Source organism: Zootoca vivipara, chromosome 3, assembly GCF_965207765.1.
Source record: "Zootoca vivipara chromosome 3, rZooViv2.hap1.1, whole genome shotgun sequence".
Classification (NCBI taxonomy): Eukaryota; Metazoa; Chordata; class Lepidosauria; order Squamata; family Lacertidae; genus Zootoca; species Zootoca vivipara.
This window is the reverse complement of record NC_142586.1, coordinates 70,870,894-70,896,803: the sequence shown is the minus strand read 5'-3', so window position 1 is coordinate 70,896,803 and position 25,910 is coordinate 70,870,894. Positions and strand designations below refer to the sequence as shown.

Here is a 25,910-nt window from a genome sequence, read left to right as displayed (position 1 = left end):
GTGAAAGACATATCACAAAAGAAAAAAAAATTAGGGAGGGAAGAGGAAAACTAGCAACCAGGTATCAATTACATAATGACCAGCTTATTATTATTTTTTATAAAAAAAAATTACACACACATACTTTGTACCCTCTCCTTTTAGCATCCATAGGCATTTTTAGATTTCACTATAGAAATACTTTTTGCAAGTAACTATGAACAAACAGAATGCAAAAGAAAAACAAAAGGTATTTGTCCTGAAATTCTAGATCCTGTTCATTAAAAACCACCAATGAAATGGAAATACAATGGACCTTCAGGAAACTGACTACTGACAACCAAGGATCTTTGGCAGTCTTTGGCCATTCCTCGTGAGACACAGTATTGCTCCCTGGAAAACCATGCCAAGGGCACTGTGGTTGAATGGAATCCAAGACCTCATTATATTAAATGGTACTCTGGAGCCATTTCTCATCATTTCCTCTGCTATCCCTAATGTGGAAAAAAATGCCCTTTTAAAGATTTGCAGGTATACTCTTGTATTTCAGAGAGAAATCTCTATTAGTTCTTTATAGTTATGGGATTCGTAAGCTACTAAAAGTGCTCAATTAAACAGCCCCATTAAGTTTAGTCTATAACCCTGCATATGCACTAGGTTCTTATAGGCCTTGTGCCTTATGAAGTCAGTGATAAAGTTCTGAGAAGAATGGCTATCTCAAGGAACTTGCCTAGAAAATATACATACATACAGCCACACAGCTGACCAATTTTGACACATTGCTGTTGAAAAGTAGGGATGAATTGAAACCCTGAGCACTTGACATACTTAATTGTGTGTCAAGACCCTGTAACCACCCCCTCAAGGAGGAATAAAAACACAAAGACCCGGGATATAAGGTTAATGTTATTGGGCAAATTTAGGCCACAACTTTATTGGTTACAGAATGTGAGCGGTATTGGCTTAGGCATTGAGTAGACCAGGCTATATCTGACTCCTGCCCGCTGCGCAGGAAGTCTGGTAGGGTAAACCACTGGTAGGAGGAGCCCCGTTGATGCAAACCAACTCAAGCTCCCCCCTCTGGGTTCCCAGAAGGGTCGTGGCATGGCCCTAGCCCGGCCCCGGGCTTCAGACAAGATCCACATCCCTGGATTCCTTTAACGGAATGGAGGGGCAGGCAATGGCCAGGCCTTCCCTCCCCCATCAGAAGGTCACCCAATGCCTAACCGCCACAAGAGAATCCCCCCGGGCAGCGCGGAACAACGTCCCCACCCCCAGAAGGGAGAGGGTGGTCACGTGATCCACCGCAACTCCGCCCCACAAGGAAGTGGAGCAGATTTTCCATCACTGATGAGCTGCCAGAACACATCCTGGTCTGCATTGTTGCTACTGTTAGGCTTGGCTAGTGTGTCCTTGTTTATGGTATCATTTGTTGGACTGACTTGCTTTAAGTTGCTAATTTAGCTGATGTAAGCTTCCATAGGTGAAACATCAAGGAAAGGTGGAGGGGGGTAAGAATGCTATTCAGTCAGTTCTGCATTTAGGTCTCGCTTGCATGCTTCCCATAAGCATCTGGTTTGCCACGGTTGAGAACAATCTTTGGCCAGGAGATTGCTTGTGTTCTTAATGGTAGTATATTTATACATGATGAATAATAAATATTTTTTGGATATGTTACTTTAAGCACTTTATGGATCCTACGCCAGATATTAACTATAGACATGGCCCAAATTCAAAAGTGAGGGGTTTTTTGAGTTCCCCAATTTCAACAGGAGAGTTCAACATATGTTTATATATTTCTCATCAAAATCAATGGAACCACGTACATGCAGGAAAAAGTTCAATGAATGTTGTCATAGGGATAACATGAACAAAACTATGAATTAGGGTTTTTTTCTGGAACCACCAGTTTTTTAGAGGAATGGGAAACCCCCTTTTATTCCTCTTTTGCTCAGTAGGTTACCCTATAAACAGAAGAACAAAAAGGCATTCATCTTTTCTCCCTTCCATTTCCCATGGTAACTCATAAAACAATACAGCTGTAGAGAAGAGAAACTTCTGAAAACCATTTTTTATTACTGCATTAGTTTAATAGCACAGTAGGCCTTTATCTGATGTGTTTAATTGCATCCAGCCTGAAAAAAACAAGCATGTCTGTTGGAATAATGCTTGTTCCTTCCGCTCCCTACCTCACAGTCTAAGACACCATCTATGCTTTCGCCCTCATTTGCTTACTGAATAGAAATAAAATTCATATATTGATAATTTCACCCAAGTATTAATGCAAAGCCAGCATTTGCGTACAAGCTCGCCTGCATAATGAACTATTTTTTTCTTTTGAAACTATGAAAAGTAATACTTAAAACTCCGTAACGCAATAAGTAATTTGAACATGTGATTGTTCGTTGGTTGTAACTAATTGGTTACGTCATAAAATATGTAATCCTCTTACTTTCACACATCTTAGCAGGGATGAAAAAATGTGCAACGTGACAAGGAAGCAGTCACTCTGACGTTCAACGGCTCAAGCAGATGCTCTGTTATGCTCGGAAATAGCACATACTTAATGACTTTAAAGTAAGTGAAATATTCAGGCAGATTCTTGTGGATTTCAAGTCTGGCTGCCACTCAGGGCTCAGGTCCCTGCTATGCAAACAATATTAGCCTTGCCATTTGAACTAGGATGGAAATTAAAGCATGTAAAATGAACACATTCTCAACTATGTTAAGAAGCATTCTCAACGACATGACTAGCAAAGGCTAGATTCTGTAATTTGGTGATATAATTTCTTCACCTTTGCTTCACAGGTCAAGGACCTTGAACAGCAGGCAGAACTGGTGCTGAGGATTTTCTTAAGGGGCTTTGCAGGGGGAGACCTGCTGAAGAACCCCTGAAGATGTCAGAGTAGGAAGTGGAGCTATAGTTAGAGTGTGGTCTAGGAGGCCAGAGCAGTGTTCAAAACTCCCATTGTTCTGGGCGCATTTTACGACAGGCAATTTCATTAGCGCGAGCAGTTTCCGAGCTCTGGGCGCAGTACTGCGCGTAAAATTTCAGATTACAACTGCAGAGTGGAAGGAAAGGAGGACCTTTTTCTGCCTCCCCACTTCCAGCTACTCTCTGAAGACTGGAGAAGAGACCCTCTTAAGAATATCAGGGGGTGGGGGCACTGGCAGAGGAAGAGGAGTGTGGAGGGAGTGCACTGCCCCCGGCAGCGCGATCCCGGTGGGGTGCCATCGTGGCTGTCCCCTGCCCGCGCTGGGTGCCACGCCCCTGCAGGCAGCATGTCTCGCCCCCAGGATGCACGCCACACCTCTCCAGACAGTGGGCAGTGCACCACACCACACCCCCAGGACAAGTGCCAGCCCCGCCCCCACCTGCTCTCTGCCCCCTGGCGCCAGAGCATGAAGCTCCGCCACTGGGTGGGGGAAGGACTAGACCATGTGAAAAATGAACATAATATTTTAGCTGCAGTTTATTCATTTTCAGCTTTGTATTCTTGTTATTAAAAAAAAAGTGCAGCTAGACATTCCGTTGTTGTGCCCGTAACCTGGGTTTAAGGTGCCATTTAACTCCTAGCTTTCATATCTCAGTTTCTAACACTGGGCCAGAATATATAAAGTATTATTCTTGAGTCTCCCAGTTGTTGGAAACAACATAGTCTGCACTCATTGTTCCTTATACTAGTTTCCCCTTCTTGGTACCTTCCCTGAACTCACTGTGGTATGGACCTTGGCATGTTGCCTGACTTTGCCTCTGAATCTTGTTTTGGACATAGACTGATTTTCTGGGCTTGACCTTAAGTTTGTTTGGAATATACTGCACCTGCCATCCTGCCCTCATTTGTGAGTGTTTGGCAAGAGGCTTATATCTCCTAGGACTGGGACCCTAGCCCTAGAGGACACCTGCTGGAGCCCCACATTGGCCCTACTGACAATGGGGCACTGCCATTGGTTGGGCTGGGGCATAGGAGGCTTCAGCAGTAGCGGGAGGGGGGGAGAGATCTTACATCAGTAAGATCTCCAACATTTGAGTCATGTCTCCAACATCAGAGAGGGATGTCCAATATATCTAATGACCCCCTACAATGCTCTTCCGGGGGCCTTAGCATTGGACCGTTAATATCTCATCTTGTAATCACACGCATAGAGGAGGGAGTGGAAGAATGGTCAATAGCCACAAGGCAGTGTTGTCAGCAATCCCCGGAAGAGATAAGTGTTACAATTACATGTTCATAGCGCAACCTTTGTTCATAAAGGAATAATCATTGCAAGTTACAAACACATAATTCTCCCCAAATTTTGCATTCTCCTTTACCAACACTAATTAAGACTATAGCAAGAGTCCTGTTTAATCCAGCATTCCCCCCCCCTCACAGATGCCTACAGGAAGCTCATAAGCAAGACATGAGCACATTAATTTATTTAGCCTATCGCATAATATATTTAAATTTTTATTCATCTCTCTGGTAAGCAACTGGTGAAGCATGCAAATACTTTCACCAATGCCTAAATGAAGAATGATGACCTCATTAGAAACATTCAGTGTGGCCGGCACATTCCATGTGGCTGGTGCCGAGGTGTGCCTTGTAAATTGTGGGGAGTGGAGGGCTGAATCAAGCCCATAAAATCATGCGTGCAGACTTCTCCTCAGAAAAGTAAATTGTAAAAGTGGCGTGTCCAGTGACTGCAAATGTTAATATTTGAAATTGCCCAGACTGAAGGACTTAAGAGTTAGTGTGTGCTTATGAAGTCAGGGGAAAAGATTTCATAATGATTATATCCTACTATTGGACAGTGAATGAGAAGGAGAGGAAGAGAGAAGCATTTTTCACAACTGAGTTTTCAAAACTATTATGCCATTCCAAGTTCAGCTTGACTTGACCAAGCTTTGCCCTAGTGGAACAATGAGCTTAGCAGCCTTTGGCTGCAGTCGAAAGACATTTAATCTAGTGACCTCTTTGATGCAACTTATCCTGGAACAAATGATTTCATGCTTGCTGCTTTTGTAGGTAGGCAGTAAACCACTCAGGGGTGGAAGAATGATTAGGAACTTGGCACTTCTTGTAATTGACTCAGGAAAACCTCAAGGTCTATCTGTGTAATAGGTAAGATGCTCATACTCTCAATTTTATAAAAGGTTACATATAAATAGAAAGTATGTAACTAGTGGGTACATTGTCCTACAATAACATCAATAACCAAGTACTTACAAGCCAGAGGTTGCCAAGGGTAAGCAACTTAAATGAAGGAGAACTCAGATCCATGTTCCATTCGCCACTTCATAGCAATTATGAGTTCATGTTGCAGCAGTGGTTAGGGAATGGTCTGATAATAATTGTAGTGCAAGCCCAGAAGGGTAGAATTTAAACAAGCATTGTCCTTCTAAAGTTCAGAACCTAAACCCCAAAGAAATTACCAGGTAGGAACAGAGAGGTTGGAAAACTTTTGTTAATCATGCCTTTGGCAAAAAAAAAAAATCTGAATGTGGTTACAACATTACTGCTGCTATAATAGGGGAATGCTTCTGGTAAAGTAGTATCAGGAAGGCTGAAAGGAAGTGTGAAATTTGGCAGCTTCTCATGGCATGTTACAAAAGTCAGTAGTAATATGTTTAAGATCAAGTTGCGACCGTGGTTGGCGTTTTCCAATTAAGGTCAGTCCAGGCCTGCTCACCATTTATGTTTCACTTAACGAAATCAAGGACTTAAATGAATATAGTCTGAATCCCTAGAGACCCACTGCCAATCAGTATAGACAAGAGTGAGCTAGGTAATCTGAGCTGCAGGAAAGTGGAAATTCCCTTGAATTTCTATATGCCAACCAACCACCACTGCCAGCCCATGTAGGCAATACAGGTCTAGGTGAACCAAGGTTCTGACTCATTAGTAAGGCAGCTTCCTTTGTTTCTATGAGCAAAGTCTAATTTAACATTCCTTCCAGTAGCACCTTAGAGATCAACTAAGTTTGTCATTGCTCATACCAATGACAAACTTAGTTGGTCTCTAAGGTGCTACTGGAAGGAATTTTTTTATTTTGTTTCGACTACGTCAGACCAACACGGCTACCTACCCGTAATTTAACACTGTTCTGAGTACTCTACAGAGCAGGGCCTGTATACCAGCACAATCATTGATGAGTTTTCTCATGTGAAATTTGCACTATACTAGCTCCTGACATAGACCTTCTTTTAAAGTGTCATTTCCTTGTTCAGGAGAGGTTGGCCAGGCTTCTCTTGTCACTGGTGAACCCTCCTCATTGCTACTGTGGATGTTCCCTCCCCATTCTCAAATGCAAGTTTTTTTTGTTTGGGGAAGGGAGGTTCTGACAGGGAAAATGTTCTCAATGAAAACTATTTTTTTTAAAAAATCCCCAAAGCTCCCAATTATTTTTAAGGCAAGCCCATCTTATAAAATAAAACAAATTCATAAGATGAAGCCTGCAATCCAAAGAGCACTTTGTTCAAAATAGGTGGCACAGTAGAAGCATTGTTAAAACACCCAAAGGTCAGTCATGTGCAGGTCTCCTTTGAAACAATAAATGTAGAGATTTTATCTACTTCCTTTGAGCGTAAACGGAGTTTGGCATCGTAATGATAGCGTAAATCATTTCTTGTGCTGGAGAAGACAAAAGGATGTGCATTATCCTGTGGAATATTTAGCTTTGTAACATCCAAACATACCGTTTGTGTTCAGGGATCCATTTTGGGAATTACTGACCTAGATGTTGAGTTTCACGTGTACAGTAAAAATTGGATTATGCTCCATTGCTACTAATAGCAGATTTCATCTGATTTCCATGACAGTAGAAGCAAGATCCAACACAGCAAATATCAGTACAACTTCTCTTACACTCACCTTAACAAGTAATGTCCAAACAGGAAACCTGGCATAGCAATTATTCCACCGACTTTTGCTTTGGGACTCAAGATAGTGAAGTCTCTCTCCCCAGGTTAATTCAGTGAACAAACACCCAAGCTAAACACCATTTATTATACACTGACCTTGAAGCTGGCGCCCTTTGAACAAATCTTTTGTTTTGCTTGGATGAGCTCTGGCACTGTTATCACATTTGGGTTGCTCATATCTGAAGGGAGAACGGGAAGAAGAAAAGACAACAAGGTAAAGTCAATTTAATTTGCAAAATCTATCACATCAAAAATGATGTAGTCACACTGAAGTTTGGCAGAGTGCTTGGACTCAGGCGTTCCTCTAAAACTGCAGCCACACATCTGCACAAATGCCAAATAAAGCACATGCTATAAAACCATTAATTAAGACTCGTGCCATTCCCTGAGATAAGCACTGCTGAGAAATTTCGGGGGGGGGGGGACTTTTCAAAAAATGGGTCTAGGAAATGCTTGTGCCTGATCTAACAAGACTGTATAGCAGTTTCCTCTCTCTTAGGCAAATCTCTGGTACAACCATTTTCCCTTGTGCATCTATAAGAAACTGAGCTCGCAGTGTGCTATGAATCTGCTGCTACCAATCCTGCTATGGCTTATTTTATGACTACGTCTTAAAATAGGAGAAACAGGGTATCTCCCATTTGAAATGGCCCTTTCTTCTTCTGTTTAAGGCGAGTTTACATGCCCAGTTCATTCACAATTCTCAACAAGCCCCTTGCTGAGGCTTTGATACAAACACACTCTTTTTGTGGTCTTTAGAGTGTCCCAAAATCCTTTGTTGGCTGCTATTCTGGAATTTATTTCATTAGTTTTCTATAGATAACTTTTAAACAGTGGGCAGGGGGGTTGTTGTGTTGCTTGTTATTATATTATTATGCACTTTTGTGTTTTTATACTGTAAACCTCTCTGTGATGCTCGGATGAAGGGTGGTATATAAATTTAATAAATGTTAATGATAATAATTGAGATTTTGCTAAAATATAAGCCTTCTATCTTTACAGGCATATATGGCCATGCAAAGGAAAGGCAGATACCCAGAATCTGGAACTCTACCGCTGTATTTTATTGTGGGATTTAATTTGTATCACTCACAGATAAAAGCTGAGATAGAACAGTTTGAAATATGCTTTCTATGGTTCTGCGTTATGCATCTTTTTCACCTGACGAGCTCAAGGAATCATAAGAAATTCATGAGCAATGAAAGGAAATGGGAATTTAAGCCAGCCATTGGCTGTGATTTGGGTGTCAGTGTTACAGCTGTTTCACTTGCAGTTGCTGTGAGATTTACTTCTCCTTTAAAAATGTCAGTGTTGAGAAATTTAGATTTGCAAAGAAAATGACAGATGCTTTAATCCTCAACTGATTATTAATTATCTGGAGGGAAAGTCTGCTGTTAAACTAACACCAACTATATGGTGATGGAATTACAATGGATTGATGGTTCTTATGAGCTACACTGATGGAGAAAGGAGTTTGAATATACCTCAGGTGCTTGAAAACCACTGTCAAATAATACTCAGATTTATCTGTGATGTACTTTCTTTGAAGATTCCCTCCAATTTTCAAGAGGAATGTAACTGAATGATATCTGTGAAAGGTGAGTGAAAAATGAACTATGGATTCAGACGGGCACTTTTTCCTGTTGTGTAGTGACTGTGGTGTATATTTACCACAAGATGGATTCAAAATGGAGCTGTCTTTCTAGAAAAGTCCGATTGTATGATGGACTCCTCCTAGGCAAAGATTTTGTAGACTGATGTGTCAATATAAAGGTTTGGGGTGTTTGTGTTCGTGCTTGGCTTTGTTACATTTCCTGTGCTATTGAACTCAATAATATAAAGAACCTGGTGCTTGAACATGATTGATCTGGTTTCTCCATTGTTTGATTTGGTACCGCCCAGGCAATTCAGCTTTTTACCCAGTCACGGTAGAGAGTGTAGTTTTCCCACTACACTCAAATTGAAAACTCCTTTCAAAGCCATCGTAACAAATCATAGAGTGCTTGGGCGCCATGCTAGCCATGAGAAAAATGACTGGTTGGAATGAAATAGTCCCCGCCTTCATTGTTTAATTTATCTTCTCATTGTCAGTGAGAAACTAGCCATTTCTGAAACTGGCCTGTAGCCCATCAGATACAGATTGCTCCAGGAAGGTGCAATGCAATTTCATGCTCAGATGAGTGTGTGTCCTGTGGGTGAAAAAGACACCTTTAGAGTACGGAGAACAGAAGCTGTTTTGATGGCAAGCTTTCGATGGAGTGGATGGTAATTGCTGATACATGACCTCTTTTAACCAGCCAAGGAAAGAATGAAAGAGAAATCTTTGAACTAGGTGCACTAATGTAGCATCTGGCAATTGGCCTGAATGCAGATTAATCTGATACCCCATCCTGCATTCTTCCCTTCTCTTTCTCTCTCTGCCTCCAGATTCCCCACTGCAACTGGCATTTCATGCTTAGACTTTGTGCTCTCTTGTTTTATTTTTTACCAAGTCCAGATTTGTGAAGGATTGTACTCAGCAACTGCCTATGTCTTATACAAAATAGCACACTGTTGGCAAATAAATCAGTTTGCTAGAAAAGGAGAGAGCGGCGCACATTATATTTATTTATTATAAACCCCACTATTTCTTCTACCTAGGAGCTTAGATTGGCACACATACGGCTCCCATCCAAGCAATGCTCGGGCCTGCTTAGCATCTGCTATTGAGCCCCATCCTGCACCTTCAGATCCCTCTATGCATTCTCTTTGTGAATAGGGGTAATGGTGGCTGCACCAGCAGTTGCACGAAGAGTACAAACTGCAATATTTATTACAGTAGTTCTCCCAACCTGGAGGGCTGAAGATGGTATTTTTTTAGAAACTAAAGCTGATATAATCAAAATTCAGACAGTGCATAGGCTACACAAGACATAAAGGTAAAGGGACCCCTGACCATTAGGTCCAGTCATGACCGACTCTGGGGTTGCGCACTCATCTCGCATTATTGGCTGAGGGAGCCAGCGTACAGCTTCCAGGTCATGTGGCCAGCATAACAAAGCCGCTTCTGGCGAACCAGAGCAGCACATGGAAACGCTGTTTACCTTCCTGCTGTAGCGGTTCCTATTTATCTACTTGCATTTTGACGTGCTTTCGAACTGCTAGGTTGGCAGGAGCTGGGACCAAGCAACGGGAGCTCACCCCGTCACAGGGATTCAAACTGCTGACCTTCTGATCAGCAAGCCCTAGGCTCAGTGGTTTAACCCACAGCGCCACCTGGGTCCCCTACACAAGACATACATCCCATGAAGATATGTGAGGGGGAGAGGAGGCCTAGAAAATGAAAAGAGGGATAGCAGAGCTACCTTTTAAATTCAAAGTTCACAGGGTTGCCATACGTCTGGAATTTCCCAGAATACGGCAGTCGTAAATATGGCAACCCTAATGTTGGCAATCCTATGACCCATGGGAGGGTGTCCGAGGGCCCACACAGGCTACATTGGCTCTCCCTCTCTTGACAATGGAAACATCCATGTCCCAGACCCTACCAGTTTCAGAGCTTCAAAGGGCTGCTGCTCAGCCATGAGATAAAATTCCAGAAGGGTTGTCATATAATCGGTTTCAACAAAGCCGCCGAAGCGTTTTGTTACCTCAAAGCTTTCAAAAAATAGTTTTGAGGTACACAGGACTCTTCATATTTCAGTCATGAGTGTAGGCTTTCGTTTGCAGGAAGAAATGACAACTTTCAGGGGGGAAACTGCTTTATCTCAAGTCAGACCATTGGGCCCCTCTAGCTCTGTAGGGACTACAATGATGGGCAGCAATTTTCCAGGGATATTTCTGCAGCCCTTTCTGGTGATGGCAGGAACGGAACTTGGGAGTCTTTTGCATCCAAAGCATGTGCTCTACCAAGCAGCAATAAAGTCCTCCTCCGACTGAGAGTTTGAAATTCATTTTGAACAATGAATGCCTATTCTGGCCTTCTAAAGCTGGTTCTCTCGAAAACATTGTTTTGTATAGGAAGAAGAAAAAGATCGGCCTTTTAAACCACTTGTGCTTGCATCAAGTGAAACATGCTGCCTTGGCTCTTGGTGGGCTTCCATACAAGCATTCCTAAAGAAGCCCAAGCCCACATTGTTTCCCTTGGAAAGCGATACTTTGCTTGCCTGCATCTGCTAAACATGGCCCACAACTCTTCCCCGCATTTCTGGCTCTGCTGAAATTCATGAACTTCAACTTACTATTTAACAACATGTTAAAAATACATTTCTTCTTTCTACTGCTTCCAGCACTGTTGCTCCATTGAAGTTAATCATGTGAAAATGGTCTGAGGGGACTGTTTCTGGGAAATAATGGCAATGTTTCTGAGGTTATATTTCTTTTTCTTACAGGGATCCTGGCAGGTCTGATTTTTCTTTCCTTTACTACCAGACAGCAAGTGATTGCATTTTCTCATATATATGCCACATTTTGCTACCCAAAGTGCTTGGTAATCTTATTTTATCGTTTACAGGCCACTTTTTTCCTACTCAGATTGCTTTACAATCTTGTAGCTTCTTGCATTAACCCTGTGAGGTTCGCGAATGTTGTTTTAATTTCACAGTAGGGGACTGAAGTTGAGAGATGGCGACTGGCCCTAGGCCATACAGAGTCCATAAGTAAGCTGAGATTTTTACTAATGTCCAAGCATAGACTTGCATTGCCACAGCACAAGGGTCTGACATTCATATATGTGCTGGGAGGGCCTCACGTTATTACATTATTGCAATATCAAGATGTAATCACAGCTGCCACTTTTCCATTTGAAGTAAGAGGGAAATCAATGAAAATGGTGGTAATTAATGAAGGAGATCAACGAAAAGAATGATGCTGCAATCAGAATCCACAGTTGGGCAATAAGAATGCAATTTACATTGTACCAAAGTCAGCAACAATTTTCCCATTGTTTTTAATGGAACGTGATTGTTAACCTCAGTCTTCACCTCTTACCAATCAAGGCATTGTTAGTGCAATCAAAATTATATACACACATATTACACACACACTTTTATGTTGCATTTCAACGTTTTTCAAAAGTATGGACTGCAAGGTTAAGATTTAGTTTAGGGTGAAAAACTGAATGCACCAATTAAATTTGGAATCATCATATTTTGAATGTGTATTGAATTGTTATGATGCTGTTTTGTAGTAGATTGTTTTGTCTATATTGTGTGATGTTACTGTCACTTTAACTGTGCAATTCTATGTATGTAGGATAGCTGTGGGACATGGGTCGTGCTGTGGTCTAAACCACAGAGCCTAGGGCTTGCCAATCAGAAGGTTGGCGGTTTGAATCCCCGCGACGGGGTGAGCTCCTGTTGCTCGGTCCCAGCTCCTGCCAACCTAGCAGTTCGAAAGCACGTCAAAGTGCAAGTAAATAGGTACTGCTCTGGTGGGAAGGTAAATGGCGTTTCCACGCGCTGCTCTGGTTTGCCAGAAGTGGCTTAGTCATGCTGGCCACATGACATGGAAGCTGTCTGTGGACAAACGTCGGCTCCCTCGGCCAATAAAGCGTGATGAGCGCCGCAACCCCAGAGTTGTCCACGACTGGACTTAATGGTCAGGGGTCCCTTTACCTTTACCTATGTAGGATAGCAGCATAAGAATGCCTCTTGACATTTTATTGTAAGGCAATTAAATTGGCAGTTGTATGAACATTATAGTTGTTTAACATGATTGCTTCTCAATATAGCATGCTACACATGGGTTCTCATAAATGTGTGTCATATGATCTGCCATACTATTCACAATCTTATCTCCCCTTCCCCACTCTGTTCCCTAGGAAACAGGACAAGGAATAAATGCCAACGATCATCTCCCTCCAAAATCCCTTACCTAGTTGATGTACCAGGTATGGGGCGTCCTGTATCGACAAGAACACACCAGCAGTAACCCGTGGAAGGGTGACATTGCACGGGCTTGTAAAGGCCACCACTGGCACACTCTGGAATGAACACATTGTCTTTCTGAGGTTGTTTAGCTTCTTCTAATGCTGACTGAAGTTCTTGGTCACATGATGCCGCTGCTGGAAAGAAAAGAGCAATAAAGCTATGGAATCATCTATAGACTGATCAAGTAGCTGGTAGATTAGCCAAGCAGCCAAAGTATAATAGAGTTTGGAGGTATGGCACCTGTCACATGAACCTCCACTGGCAGTTTGATAAGGTGAGCTCAGTCAAAAGTCTTCCTTCATTTATTTAAAATATTTGCACACCGCCTTTCATTAAAACAATTGCAAGGCATTTCACAATAATGCAATTACGCTTCAGGTAACAAGCTCCACTATCCCGGAGGTAGATGCTCCTGGTAGTGAACTTTGCCCCAGGAGGCGAGTGGAAGTTGCATGCTGGTAGCAAGCAGCAGGAGGCCCCATTAGCAAAACTGAGTCTTGGGTTAAGAATGGTTTCGGGTTAAGAACAGACCTCCGGAACGGATTAAGTTCGTAACCGGAGGTACCACTGTAAATGTGATTCTGCACAAGTCTGCTTAGAAATATGCCCTGCCTAGTTCAATAGGACTTACTCCCAGTTAAGTGGGTATAGGCTTGCAACCTAAAGGCCTTTCCAGTTGTGGCTCACCACCTGCAGAACACTCTCCCCAGTGAGGTCTGCCTGGAAACTTCACGGACATCTTTTTGGCCCCGGGTAAAATATGTTTCCCTTCCCCAGCCCTCTGATGGGCTGAGTTGGTTACATTGTATTGTTAATGGGCTGCCAAAGCTTTATGTCGCTGTTGCAAAGGGTTCTTTTGAATTATAAAGAGTTTAATGCTTTATTTGCTGCCTTCCCTTCCTTTGGGAGGAAGAGCAGGATATACATTAAATAAATAAATGGGACTTTTCTCCTTTCTTTTTCTTTTATGGTAGAATGCAATTCTCTTCTTGTTTTAAAATGTAAGTCGCTTGGAGAACTTCTTAGGTAGCAAGTGACCAATGTCATCATAATCATAATCATAATAATGCAGAAAATTACAAGGGCACCTGTACCCACCTTTAACATATCCAACTGCTATACACATATTTCCTCTCAGTTGTCTAATCCCAGCAACAAGCACACAACAAACATTACCAATAACATCCCTTTGCTGATAATTCTCCTTTTTGCATTAATATAATGAGCCACGAATGGACAATTTGAAAAGGCTACTTTCCAGAGCTTTAATTAAGCTTTGACATTCAATGCAGTCGCTCCACAGAAACCCAGTAACAAACACCAGTGACTAAAAAATAAACAAAAACAAAACCAAGTCCTGCAAAGTGAGATATGTCACCCACTGTGAAGTAATGTACTTTAAGCAAGTTCAGCATTTAAGAAAAATAAAAATTCCCTTTAGGCTTCTTAGGAGAAAGTGGTGGTTAAATTTGGTTCACAAATATCACAAAACTGTAGTTCTTCACTGTGACCCTTCCATTTCAAGTAATTTCGGCTTAGCATACTAAACTTCCCAAGCTTGACTTAAAGCAAATGCTCAACTATGCAAAGTAAGAAAATGGTTGGTGTATATCTCAGAAGACAGATATTCTTAAAGGATGGTTAGTTCTAAGATTTGACTCACAAACAGCCTTACTTCCAGGGAAGGCTGGTCCATTAGCATCAATGGGGCACTGCCCCACCAACCTCATCCTGTTCTACCTGCTTTCCTTCTTATAACCAGTTGAGGGCATGGCTGTCAGCTTCCCCTTCCTTAGTCTCACTGCTGCCTTGCTAGAACTCAGAGGAGGATGGGGACACAACTATAATTAGTTGGCTTCACACATCAATGGTCCTTGCTATATTTTTCCTTGGTCATCCCACCTTCTGCCCTACCAGGCCCAGTGGGAATCAGCTGCCACTGGCTACTTGGGTTCCATTGCCCCCCGAGAGTTCGCACATGCTGCAGGCAGCAGGGAGCGTACAAGCTGCAGCAGGCAGAATTCTTCTGTCAGGTTCCAAACAATGTCTTCAGGTTTCACCAGCCATGAAAGGTTGGTTCATAAGACTTGGCTTTTAGCAATGATGGTGAAATATATTGCATTTGTGCATATACACCAGAGGTGGGAACAGGCCGAGGGGACAAATATGGACTCCAAACCTCTCTCTCTGGCTCTCAGAACTCTCCTGTCACCAGCCGAGGTTTGTACCATGAAAGTTTTTTTGCCTGCTTCACACCCTCCTTGAATGTTTTTGCTCAGTTGGATATGTCCTCTGATAGGCCCTCTTGCTTGCCTGGATAGAGAGGGATGCATAAGTGGGTGTAGAAACTAGCCTACAGTATACAGGTCACGTTTACATTCTTTGTGTTGCCCATTTTTGGCCTCTGGCTTTGCCCACCACTGGCATGTTGCCCAGAAGGGAATATAACCCTCTGGCTGAAAAGGGTTGATTACCCCTGGTGTACATAATGGAAAGTGACATTAAAAACCTTCCCATAAATCTTTGTTCTCCATATATTTGTAAGGCATTATAAAATAGAGATTACACCCCCATCATTCTGCCCGGACACTGAGGTCCAGTGCTGAGGGCCTTCTGGCGGTTCCCTCGTTGCAAGAAGCCAAGTTACAGGGAAACCAGGCAGAGGGCCTTCTCGGTAGTCCTGCCCACCCTGTGGAATGCCCTCCCATCAGATGTCAAAGAGAAAAACAACTACCAGATTTTTAGAAGACATCTGAAGGCAGCCTTGTTTAGGGAGGCTTTTAATGTTTAATAGATTATTGTATTTTATTTTTCTGTTGGAGGCCGCCCAGAGTGGCTGGGGAAACCCAGCCAGATGGGCAGGGTATAAATAATAAATTGTTGTTGTTGTTGTTGTTGTTGTTGTTGTTGTTGTTGTTATTATTACAAGCTTGAGTCCCTTTTGCTGCTCTCCTAAAAAGGCTATGGATTGGATTCTAAAGTATATGTTGATTTATGTACAAAGTTCAAAGTACATAACTGCAAAAATGCACACAAAAGTTAAGATTTCCTATTCTTCCTTCTCCTGTACCCCCTAAAGTCTCTCTGGGGGGTGTCAAGAAACCGGTTCCCTTGAATGGTGTAGGATGGAGTCACAAGGGGTCATATGAACAGAGAATTGACTGAAATTGCATGTACCTCTTTATTGGAAATAATTTCATTTCAAGCCTGGATGGATACTGTACTTTCTTATGTTGACTATTGTGAATCAAAACATGAGAATCAGAGAACCAGGAGCTTTTATGTGTTTTAACTTGTAGAGAATGCTTAATGTACAGCTGCTTGTTGGAAATTTAGCACTCTTGGAATTTAGGTACATTCTTGTGGCCTAACAAAATTCTCAGGGCTAGCCTACCTTCATTTGCATATGCCTTCTAGCTCAGCTGAGTAAAAGAAGCTGCATCTAGCAGATGCAATCATTTAGCTCTGCGGTTTCCTATGGGACTATCATGCTGTTTATAGGAGTTGGCCTTTTGGAAGTGCATTTTGAAGCAAATGCACACTAGAAACGGAATACTCCAAACACATGTTTACTTCTGGTTCATCAGGAATGCAATCACAATCTTATCTTCCTGTAACATCTCGCCATATCTATATTTAGCACAGTTTTGAATTAGGTTAAATTAAAAAACAAAACAAAAAACAGACTCAGTATAAACTTCTTCTATACCGTGTCATCAGAAATTTGCCACTTAAGCCACAATCATTGAAAGTAAATTAGATTAACTTTTACCAGAGCTACGCAACCTGCTCACACAACTCTGGGAATGTTAAAGTCTCTCTTTTCTTTTCCACTTGTCTGTCACCCTTAATTTCAGCAGATTTTTTTTAAAAAGAAAAGTGACTTTATTGAAGTAAGCATTAGAAAACTGTATTTTTTTCATGAGAGCACCTGCCTTTATGAAAGGTTCTTCATCTAGATTAAAGTTCACCACAGCATTTCTTAAGTCCTCTCCATGAACTGTCACTGTATTTATAAAACATGATTAACATTAAATGAATGAATATATTAGTATGGTTTATTCTTTTACAGGTTTGGTTCTACTATTTTGTATGTACCATTTTGTACACACACACACACACACACACACACACAGAGAGAGAGAGAGAGAGAGAGAGAGAGAGAGAGAGAGAGAGAGAGCAAAATGTAATGTAAGTGAACACTCACCAGGGCTCAGTCCCCAGAAACTCTTTTCAGTTTTCGACTTGGTTTTAGAATATGCGAGTTACAGAAGCTAACACCACTGAGCACTCACAGAGTGCCTTTCCCCTGTGCCCAGAAAGCACAGATTTTCTAAAATAGGTCCCTTTCTAAAAAGACCTATTTTAGACTATATGGAAAGTGTTACCGAAAGTACAAGTGTAAAGAATAATGCCCGCCTCCTTCCCTCAATATACTCCAGACTGTGGACCTTTTGAGTTGAGTTTTCCTCGTGAAACCCTGTAAAGAAAAACTTTGCAAAGAAAACCCTGTAAAGAAAATCTAAAGCAGAAAAAAGTACAGTATTAAGATTATCAGTGTGTATAATTGTTGAGCTGTCTTAACGTGGTTACGTTAATAACTTACCCTGTCTGGTTTGGTTTATTTTTTAATTGATATTTTCAAAAAAGTTTAATGAGCTAAAGTCATAAAACAGAGCAGCTAAAACGGTAACATCCTCAGCCAATATAAAATCAAACCAATATGATATAAACTGACCCAGCAACTGGGCCAGTACTAAAACTCCACAATGGCCTGTGCATGTGTATTGCATTTATGTGTTTATTTTTATATCTCTTTTGCTGGCGATGAAAGCTGGCTCAGAAATTCTGGCAGCAGCCCTATCTCAAAGAGGAGGACATTCCATAAATGGGATGCCAGTGCAGAGAATGAATATATAAATACACACACATCTATATTATCTATTTCTATGTAATAGTAAATGAATCGCAGCTGCACAGACTTACAATTTCAAATTTATGAAAGAACAGCACTCTCTCCATTGATAATATGTTTCATTTTCAAGTGTTATTAGAGCTTAAAAGATGGATTATTTATTTATTTATTTATTTTGCACGGTCTCTATATGCTGTTAAAAATGTGGCTGTCCTTGCAGTGTTACTCATACTTACCCAAGAGAAAGCCTGAATGAACATAGTTGGACTTACTTCTGCCTAAAGGTGCACCGAATTCTTAGAGGACAATTGTTTGAAACAAATATTACCCGAACTTAAACCCTCACAGAAGCTTTGGCATTGACAGAATTGGCTTTGTTTTCTAAAGCATGCCACATCAAGCAACTGCTGAAGCAAGCCTTGTATTTACTAAGAATGCATGAAAATCACCATCTATTGATGCTGACAACATCTACTGATATTTAACACCAAGCAGGAAATATAAATGAGAAAATGAGTTTCCCTTTAGAAGCCACACTGTCCAGACAAGGAACGTGACTTTGTGTGGAACTTGTCATTGTGTTGTTGGCCATAAGGATGACCATAACTGATGGTTAGGAAATCGACTTCCGAAGATCTTTCCTTTAAAGTAGATCTATACAGAAGTTATAGGGACCCAGGTGGCGCTGTGGTTAAACTACTGAGCCTAGGGCTTGCCGATCAGAAGGTTGGCGGTTCGAATCCCTGTGAGCTCCCGTTGCTTGGTCCCAGCTCCTGCCAACCTAGCAGTTCGAAAGCACGTCAAAATGCAAGTAGATAAATGCAAGTAGATAAACGTCGTTTCCATGTGCTGCTCTGGTTTGCCAGAAGTTGCTTTGTCATGCTGGCCACATGACCTGGAAGCTATACGCCGGCTCCCTCAGCCAATAATGCGCGCAACCCCAGAGTCGGTCACGACTGGACCTAATGGTCAGGGGTCCCTTTACCTTTACCTTTATACAGAAGTTAATATACAGTGGTACCTCGGGTTACAAACACCTTGGGTTACAAACACTTCGGGTTACAGATTCTGCTAACCCGGGAGTAGTACCTCAGGTTAAGAACTTCGCCCCGGGATGAGAACAGAAATCGCACGGCAGCAGTGGGAGGCCCTATTAGCTAAAGTGCTACCTCAGGTGAAGAATGGCTTCAGGTGAAGAACAGACCTCCGGAACGAACTAAGTTCGTAACCAGAGGTACCACTGTACATTCACTGCTTTATCATTCAGGCTTCCAGTTGCATAGACAAGCCTCCACATGTTCAACCCAAAACACATAGATCCCATCTCCAGACTTTCCAACCAATACGGAAAGATCTAGGGGTGGAGCTGGTGGGAATGATAAAGTGTGGTGGGGCAGTGTATGCATTTGTGTGCTGTCCCCCCCCCCCAATCTCGCATTCTTGGAACACATGAAGGGTAACTTCTGTACAGTGTTGGGTAGAGGATTGTCAATCAGCTGCTTGTGATTAAAATTGAGCTGAATTCTGTGGTAGAAGTGAATGCAAATATTTGGGGTTTCTCTTGATCATTTCAATTGGTCATTCTGACCGAGTAACTATTTAGATTTATGGCCACAAGGTTGAGAAATCTGGCCTTAGTTACTTTACACAGAAGTGCCAAGAAGCATCAACTGCAGTGGGCTCTGCTGTAACACTTCCGTCACTCTGCACAACTAACGTTTCTGGTACAGCTCAATATTATTTTCAGATGCCTTGCAGATGAGACGCTTTCAATTCTAGAAGACGGCATTCTGCATAAAACTAATCTAACCAGAAGTTACAAGTGCCTTCTGCATAACTCTTCTGGACAAGCAGCTGTTCACAGAGTTAGACTCTTGCAATTTTTTAAAAATATATTATTTAATTAAAAAAAACATTTTAAGAATTCAGACTTTTAAAAAAATCTGCTTGAATGTTCCATTTTCAAGGATTATACATGATATGTTTCAAGTCCAAAGTCCACGTTTTTCCATGTTTAAATTGATTTTAGATATATAACTAATAAGCAAGTTGTTATTGAAGTGAGGGCATGTCAGAAGGAAAATGAATTGCTATCTGTTTATATATATATTAGTAAAACTTTGTATCAATGTAACTGCGTAATTATGGTGCTGGAGGAGACTCTTGAGAGTCCCATGGACTGCAAGAAGATCAAACCTATCCATTCTTAAGGAAATCAGCCCTGAGTGCTCCCTGGAAGGACAGATCGTGAAGCTGAGGCTCCAATACTTTGGCCACCTCATGAGAAGAGAAGAATCCTTGGAAAAGACCCTGATGTTGGGAAAGATTGAGGGCACTAGGAGAAGGGGACGACAGAGGACAAGATGGTTGGACAGTGTTCTCGAAGCTACGAACATGAGTTTGACCAAACTACGGGAGGCAGTGCAAGACAGGAGTGCCTGGCGTGCTATGGTCCATGGGGTCACGAAGAGTCGGACACGACTAAACGACTAAACAACAACAACAACAACAACTGCGTAATGTTTTGTTTAACTTTTCTGTTGTTCTATTTTTGTACACAGCTTATAGTGATATTTTTATATATTTAGTGGTATAGAAATCAAATAATCAAAGGAAGTAGTGATGTCCACCAGCTTGGATGGCTTTAAAAGGAAATTGGACAAATGCATCACAGATAAGGCTACCAGCGGCTGCTAGTGTCAGAAGCAGTAACTCTCTGAATAACTGCTGATGGGAATCCCAAATGGGGAGGGAGTGCTTGTTGTGTTCATGTCCTGCTTATGGGCTTCCCAGAGACTTCTGGTGGGCTGATGTGAGAACAGGTGGTTTGGCCTGACCTCGCGGGGCTCCTCTTATGTTCTTAATGGTGTGGTGATACTGTAGAGCAGCAATGTCCAACCAGGCGACCGCGATCGACAGGTAGATCGGCAGGGCTCTCCAGGTCGATTGCAGGAGTTAAAGAAGAGATCGCCCGGTTTCTCCTGAGCGATCATGATGCGCCCCGCCCCAGGCCCTATATCCCAGGCCCTATACCCCAGTGCTGTTAAATGTTTTATCCCCTTCATCTGCAGCAGAGTGGGCGAAGAAGGGAGGGGTGCGAACTGTTGAGTGAGTGATTTAATGCAACCCTCCCCAAAACAGCTCAACAATTCTGGTCTCCTTCCCTTAAAAAAGCGCAACAACTATGGGCAATGACAATGGGTAGATCACTGCCAGTTTTATTATACTGGGAGTAGATCGCAGTCTCTATAGAGCTGGACGTGCCTGCTGTAGAGCATATCCACACTATACATTTCAAGCTCTTAGACCACTTTAAACAATCATGGGTTCCTTGCAAAGAATCCTGGGAGCTGTAGTTTGCTAAGGGTGCTGAGAGTTGTTAGGGAACTCCTTCCCATCAAGACGTTAAGGTGGCTTCACTTGTGGGCCTAGAGTGGTGGTCTAACATAATATAAATGAAATGGTGACCTCCATTATCAAAAGAAGTTTCTTCTGAGTCATGGTCAGGGGTGTAGCAAGTGGGGGCAATGGGGGCGGGGCACCCTGGGTTCCACTCTGGGGAGGGTGACACTTGGTGCCCCCCCCCACGAGCAAGCAGCCAGCCGCCGCCCGGTAAAAGCCTCGCTCGGCAGCTAGCTGCTCACTCACTCGCTCAGTGCACGCTCTGCTTCTCCCTGCTGGGGCAAAGGCAAGGGGCAGGCCAGGGAGGGGCGTCAGCGGCGGCCACTGATGTCCCTCCCTGGCCTGCCCCTTGCCCAGGAACAAGTAAAGCGCGTGCCGAGCCGGTGAGAGAGCAAGCTTTAAAGCGAGGGTTTTTAAAAAACCTCATTCCATGGCTTGCTCGCGGCTTGCCGGTGGCACCGCTCTGTGACCCTAATGCCGGGATCCTCCGCTTGCGGTTTCGCTCGTGGAGGATCCCGGGCGGCAGCATCCCCATACAGCACTGAGGCAGTTTGCTGGTAGCTCCGCTGTGTAGCTCGCATGTGCGAAGCTGCTGCCTATGGCACATGCATCGGGCGCGGCAACATCACACATGTGTGCTGCGTGGCGGTGCCCCGCCCCCGGGTGCACACCCATGGTGCTGCCCCGGGTGCTGGAACGCCTTCGTCTGCCCCTGGTCACGGTGGCTTTTGTTGGTGGCACTATTTATCAAGTCAGTTTTCAGCCTTTTCTTCAGGCTCAGGAAAAAAAAATGATTTCAGCCTTAGTTTGAAAGAACAAGTCAGTGCACCACCCTTCTGCTGGCCCTCTCTGCATAGGGATTTATTTACCCAAATCACACAGAATTGTCTTTCCTAAAGAAGCAGGGAAATTAATTTCAAAAAGCTGAAACCTCAACTGAAATGGGTGGCTGGTTCTGGCATCATACCCGGATCCAGAAATAAGGATGCTCCAGGAAGGCAAATGAGCCAATAAGAATACCATAGGATTATTTCCTTACAGCGCCAGCAATTTTTTTAAAAAATATACTTCCATGAAGTTTACTTTTCATATGTTTATAGTCAGCTCCAGTGGCTCAGCTTTTATTTTGGCTCCCGCAGCAAAGGCAGGCCCAGGGCTTGGCTCTGCCATAGGCCTGCGAGCAAAACAAGGGCGACATGAATGAAAAACACATCTCTACCCCACCTTTCCCTGGAACCATTGTGGGGAAAGAAAGAAACATTCTCCTACACTTTGGGCAATGTTCCACATAATCTATCAATTAAAAAGAACCCAACCCTCACACTTCCTCTTGAAGCAAGGAAAGTCTTTGTGGTGGCAGTGACTTTGGCCCGAATCCTGTGATGACATATACGGATGCAACTACTCTGAAAGGAATGTACCCCTATGACCAACAACATCCTTAAGCTTGAAAACTGTGTACCAGTATTTTCATATGTCCAAGGGGGCCCATGTCTCCCAGCCGCCTTCCCTTCCCTTGGAGCTCTCCCTCCGCTATGACATCTCTTTTTGTGTGTGCATTCATTTTTATTTCTGTTCAGGATGGCATCAGGGCGGTTACAGGCAATCATGCTTTCAATACTGCACCTGTAAAAGGCTTAGAGACGGCTTCATTTCCAATCGGTACATACCTTGTAATTTGCTGCTGCATTGCCGTCCTGTAACTTTCTATATAGCACAAATGCTCTGGAGTTTGTTCTCTTGTTCTGCTTTGGTGGCTCTGCGGAGCAAAAGTGCCCCTCCAGGTGGCAATAATGTGGTCCATCACTCTCACCTCAACAAGCCTTCCTCTTCCAACAGTCTCTCAAACAACTGAAGCCTCTTACAGCTAGCCTTGCCAGCAGGATCCCTGGTTCATTATATTATGGAGTTGTCTATTATATGGTGGAGGGTGGCAAGCTGGCTGGGAATTTTGGAATTCTCCAGCCTACTGCCTTTCTTGACCACTGGTTGATTGAGTGGTATCTTCATTATATACCACTTTCATATAAAACAAAGCATTCTTAAGACATTACAATTCAAAAAGAAACAATAAACTAAGCTGAAAACACTTCCCCCTTCTCTAGGAGCCTCCCCATCTAAAGGATGAAGCACCTTCCTCATTTTAGCATCTCCACAACATTTCTCAAACCAAAGCACTGTTCAGACTATCCTGGGGTGGTGGGGAGAATCATCTTTGCTCATGGCCATTGGCCCCACCCCTATCCCATGGGTTGAAAGTCTAAAAGAGCCTATGTTCTGTATATGAGTTGGATTTCTCTGGTTAACAACAACAACAACAACAACAACCATTTATACCCTACCCATCTGGCTGGGTTTCCCCAGCCACTCTGGGCAGCTCCCAACAGAATGTTAAAAATGCGACAAAACATCAAACATTAAAAACTTCCCTAAACAGGGGTGCCTTCATATGTCTTCTAAAGTCAGAGAGTTGCTTATTTCCTTGACATCTGATGGGAGGGTGTTCCACAGGGCGGGCACCACTACCGAGAAGACCCTCTGCCTGGTTCCCTGTAACCTCACTTCTCGCAATGAGGGAACTGCCAGAAGGCCCTCAGAGCTGGACCTTAGTGTCCGGGTTGAAAGATGGGGGAGGAGACGCTCCTTCAGGTATACTGGGCTGAGGCCATTTAGGGCTTTAAAGGTCAGCACCAACACTTTGAATTGTGCTCAGTAAATTCTAATCCAATGCACTTTGTAGCCTAGGCTATTTTAAACCTCACAAACACACAGGTGCCCATTAGTGGAAATGACCCCAATTTCCCTGCACACATCTGAACTGGACTTCTGTCTTCATTTACACTTTAGGGATGGGGGGAAGCTTCCAAAGTTGCAATCCAACTTCAACAGAAGGGGATGGAGAATAGTTCGCCCATATGCTGGTGCTTAATGTCTCTCTCCTCCCAGACACCGTCATTCTTTTTCTAGCCCCTGAGCAAGGAGGAGCTACTCTTCAGTTTCAGCAGAAGTAACATGACATGGTGCTTTGCCACAAGCCAACCCTCAATACTTAGGACATTAAGCTCAGGGTCCAGCTCACTATACAGGAACCATCTCCTTTTCCTGCAAGGCTTTTGTGCTCCAGCTCTGTGCTCCAAGGTGTGGCTGTGAACTGGGTGTGGAAAGAGACAAGTACTGTATTGTAGTCACCAATCTCATGCTTCTTCACTAACTTCCAGCAGCTTTACTGAATTGACTGGGAGTCATGCTCACAAACTTCAGGCAGCCCACGGAACAAGGTTTGGCCATCCTCTGTTATAGATAAACAACATTTATTTATCTTGCAGGATCTGGCTTCATTTAAATCTTAGATTATTTCTATCTTTACTTATTTCACTCCAACTGCAGCTAGGCAAAACAAAGGGTTGTTGCTGTTGTTTGTAAAATCCCATTATACAAAGTATATCTGCTTCCCTTTACGCTCACAGTCCAAGTATCTGATACAATTCCATTATCTAACTTGGAAGCAACACAGACAATTGTGCATGTTTTTCTGGCCACAAAAACAACTTATACTAACGGAAAGCACGCTGAATAAATAAACACTAATTGATCCATTGTGCTGGATGCTCTGACATGTATTATAACAAACGTGTTTTCCTAGGCCTTTTTCTTTTTGCAATACATTTTAGCGTATTTGCTACAAATATTTGTTGATTCTGGCCCTCACCTTGTCTTGCTGTTAGTCTCACACCACATGTCTAAAGTCATTTGTGACAAGGAGGAAAAATCCTGGGGCCTATGTTTTGGCAAGATGGTTCAAACAAAACAGATTCTAAATGTTTAATTTCTTCAGACAAGCCGTGTCGCAAGAAACAGTGATGCTGGCATTCAGTCACCTAATAAGGCAATATTTTTTTATTACAGTTTACATTAATTCAGCCCTGATGCTCTGCCTAGACATTTCTTTTCCTCCCTTTTTTGTTATTTGAGCAGATGGAAGGTTCTCCCCGTTATTTGGAAGAAGAAAAACGGAACATAGTGAACAAAGTCTTTAGGGATTTTATGTTTTAATATTTAGAATTCAGATCAGAATGACTAGTTACTAATAATCTGCAGTATATTTTAACAGTGCAAGCACTCAGAATCAATCAGAGATGAGAGAAGTTGTTCAATAGCTGGCTACAATCTCGGCTTCTTGGGAAAACAGCATGATGGTCAAATTAGCTTGCATATTATTATTTTATTATAGATGATAACCTCACAGTAAATGTAGCCTACCCCTGAATATATTCTCAACAGAATCCTAATTTAATGCTAGACTCTAGAGCATATTCTTTGCATGCAGAATGTCCCCGGTTCAATCCTTGGCATTGCTCCAGGAAGGCAATCCATAGCTCAGTTGGTATTAGCCTTCTTTCCTATTGAAAAATAAGGCCCCAGCTCAGAGAAGGAGTTGTGCTTTAATTCCAAAGGAAAAGCAGTGATACAAGTTACCCAACTAGTATCTGAAGTGATACAAGTTACCCAACTAGTATCAACAGGTATCTGAAGAAGTGTGCATGCACACGAAAGCTCATACCAAAATAAAAACTTAGTTGGTCTTTAAGGTGCTACTGAATGAATTTTTTTATTTTACTTCGATCCAGACCAACACGGCTACCTACCTGTAACCAACTATGGGTGGTAAGAGTAAGCTTACTCAGAGCAGACCCACTGAAATTAATAATCATGACTAAGATAGTTTCATTAATTTAAGTTGAAGTGCTCTGAGTAAAACTGCTGGTAAAGCTTAGTGATGTTACCACAATCAAGTGGTATA

The 25,910-nt window shown here is 42.6% G+C and overlaps 1 protein-coding gene across 4 annotated transcripts in view; it reads right to left on the bottom strand.

The window, feature by feature from the left end:
• The window catches only part of SMOC2 (SPARC related modular calcium binding 2), a 149,709-nt gene that overhangs the window by 34,460 nt on the left and 89,339 nt on the right, over positions 1-25,910 (bottom strand). For 2 of the 4 annotated variants that reach the window (XM_035108528.3, XM_088666390.1), the window contains exons 8-9: positions 12,737-12,926; positions 6,980-7,062 (exon numbers count right to left, since the gene is read on the bottom strand). In XM_035108528.3, coding sequence (XP_034964419.1) covers positions 6,980-7,062; positions 12,737-12,926 — 273 coding nt within the window. The remainder of the gene's footprint in view (positions 1-6,979; positions 7,063-12,736; positions 12,927-25,910) is intronic. The other 2 variants (XM_088666392.1, XM_088666393.1) reach the window with 1 other exon arrangement.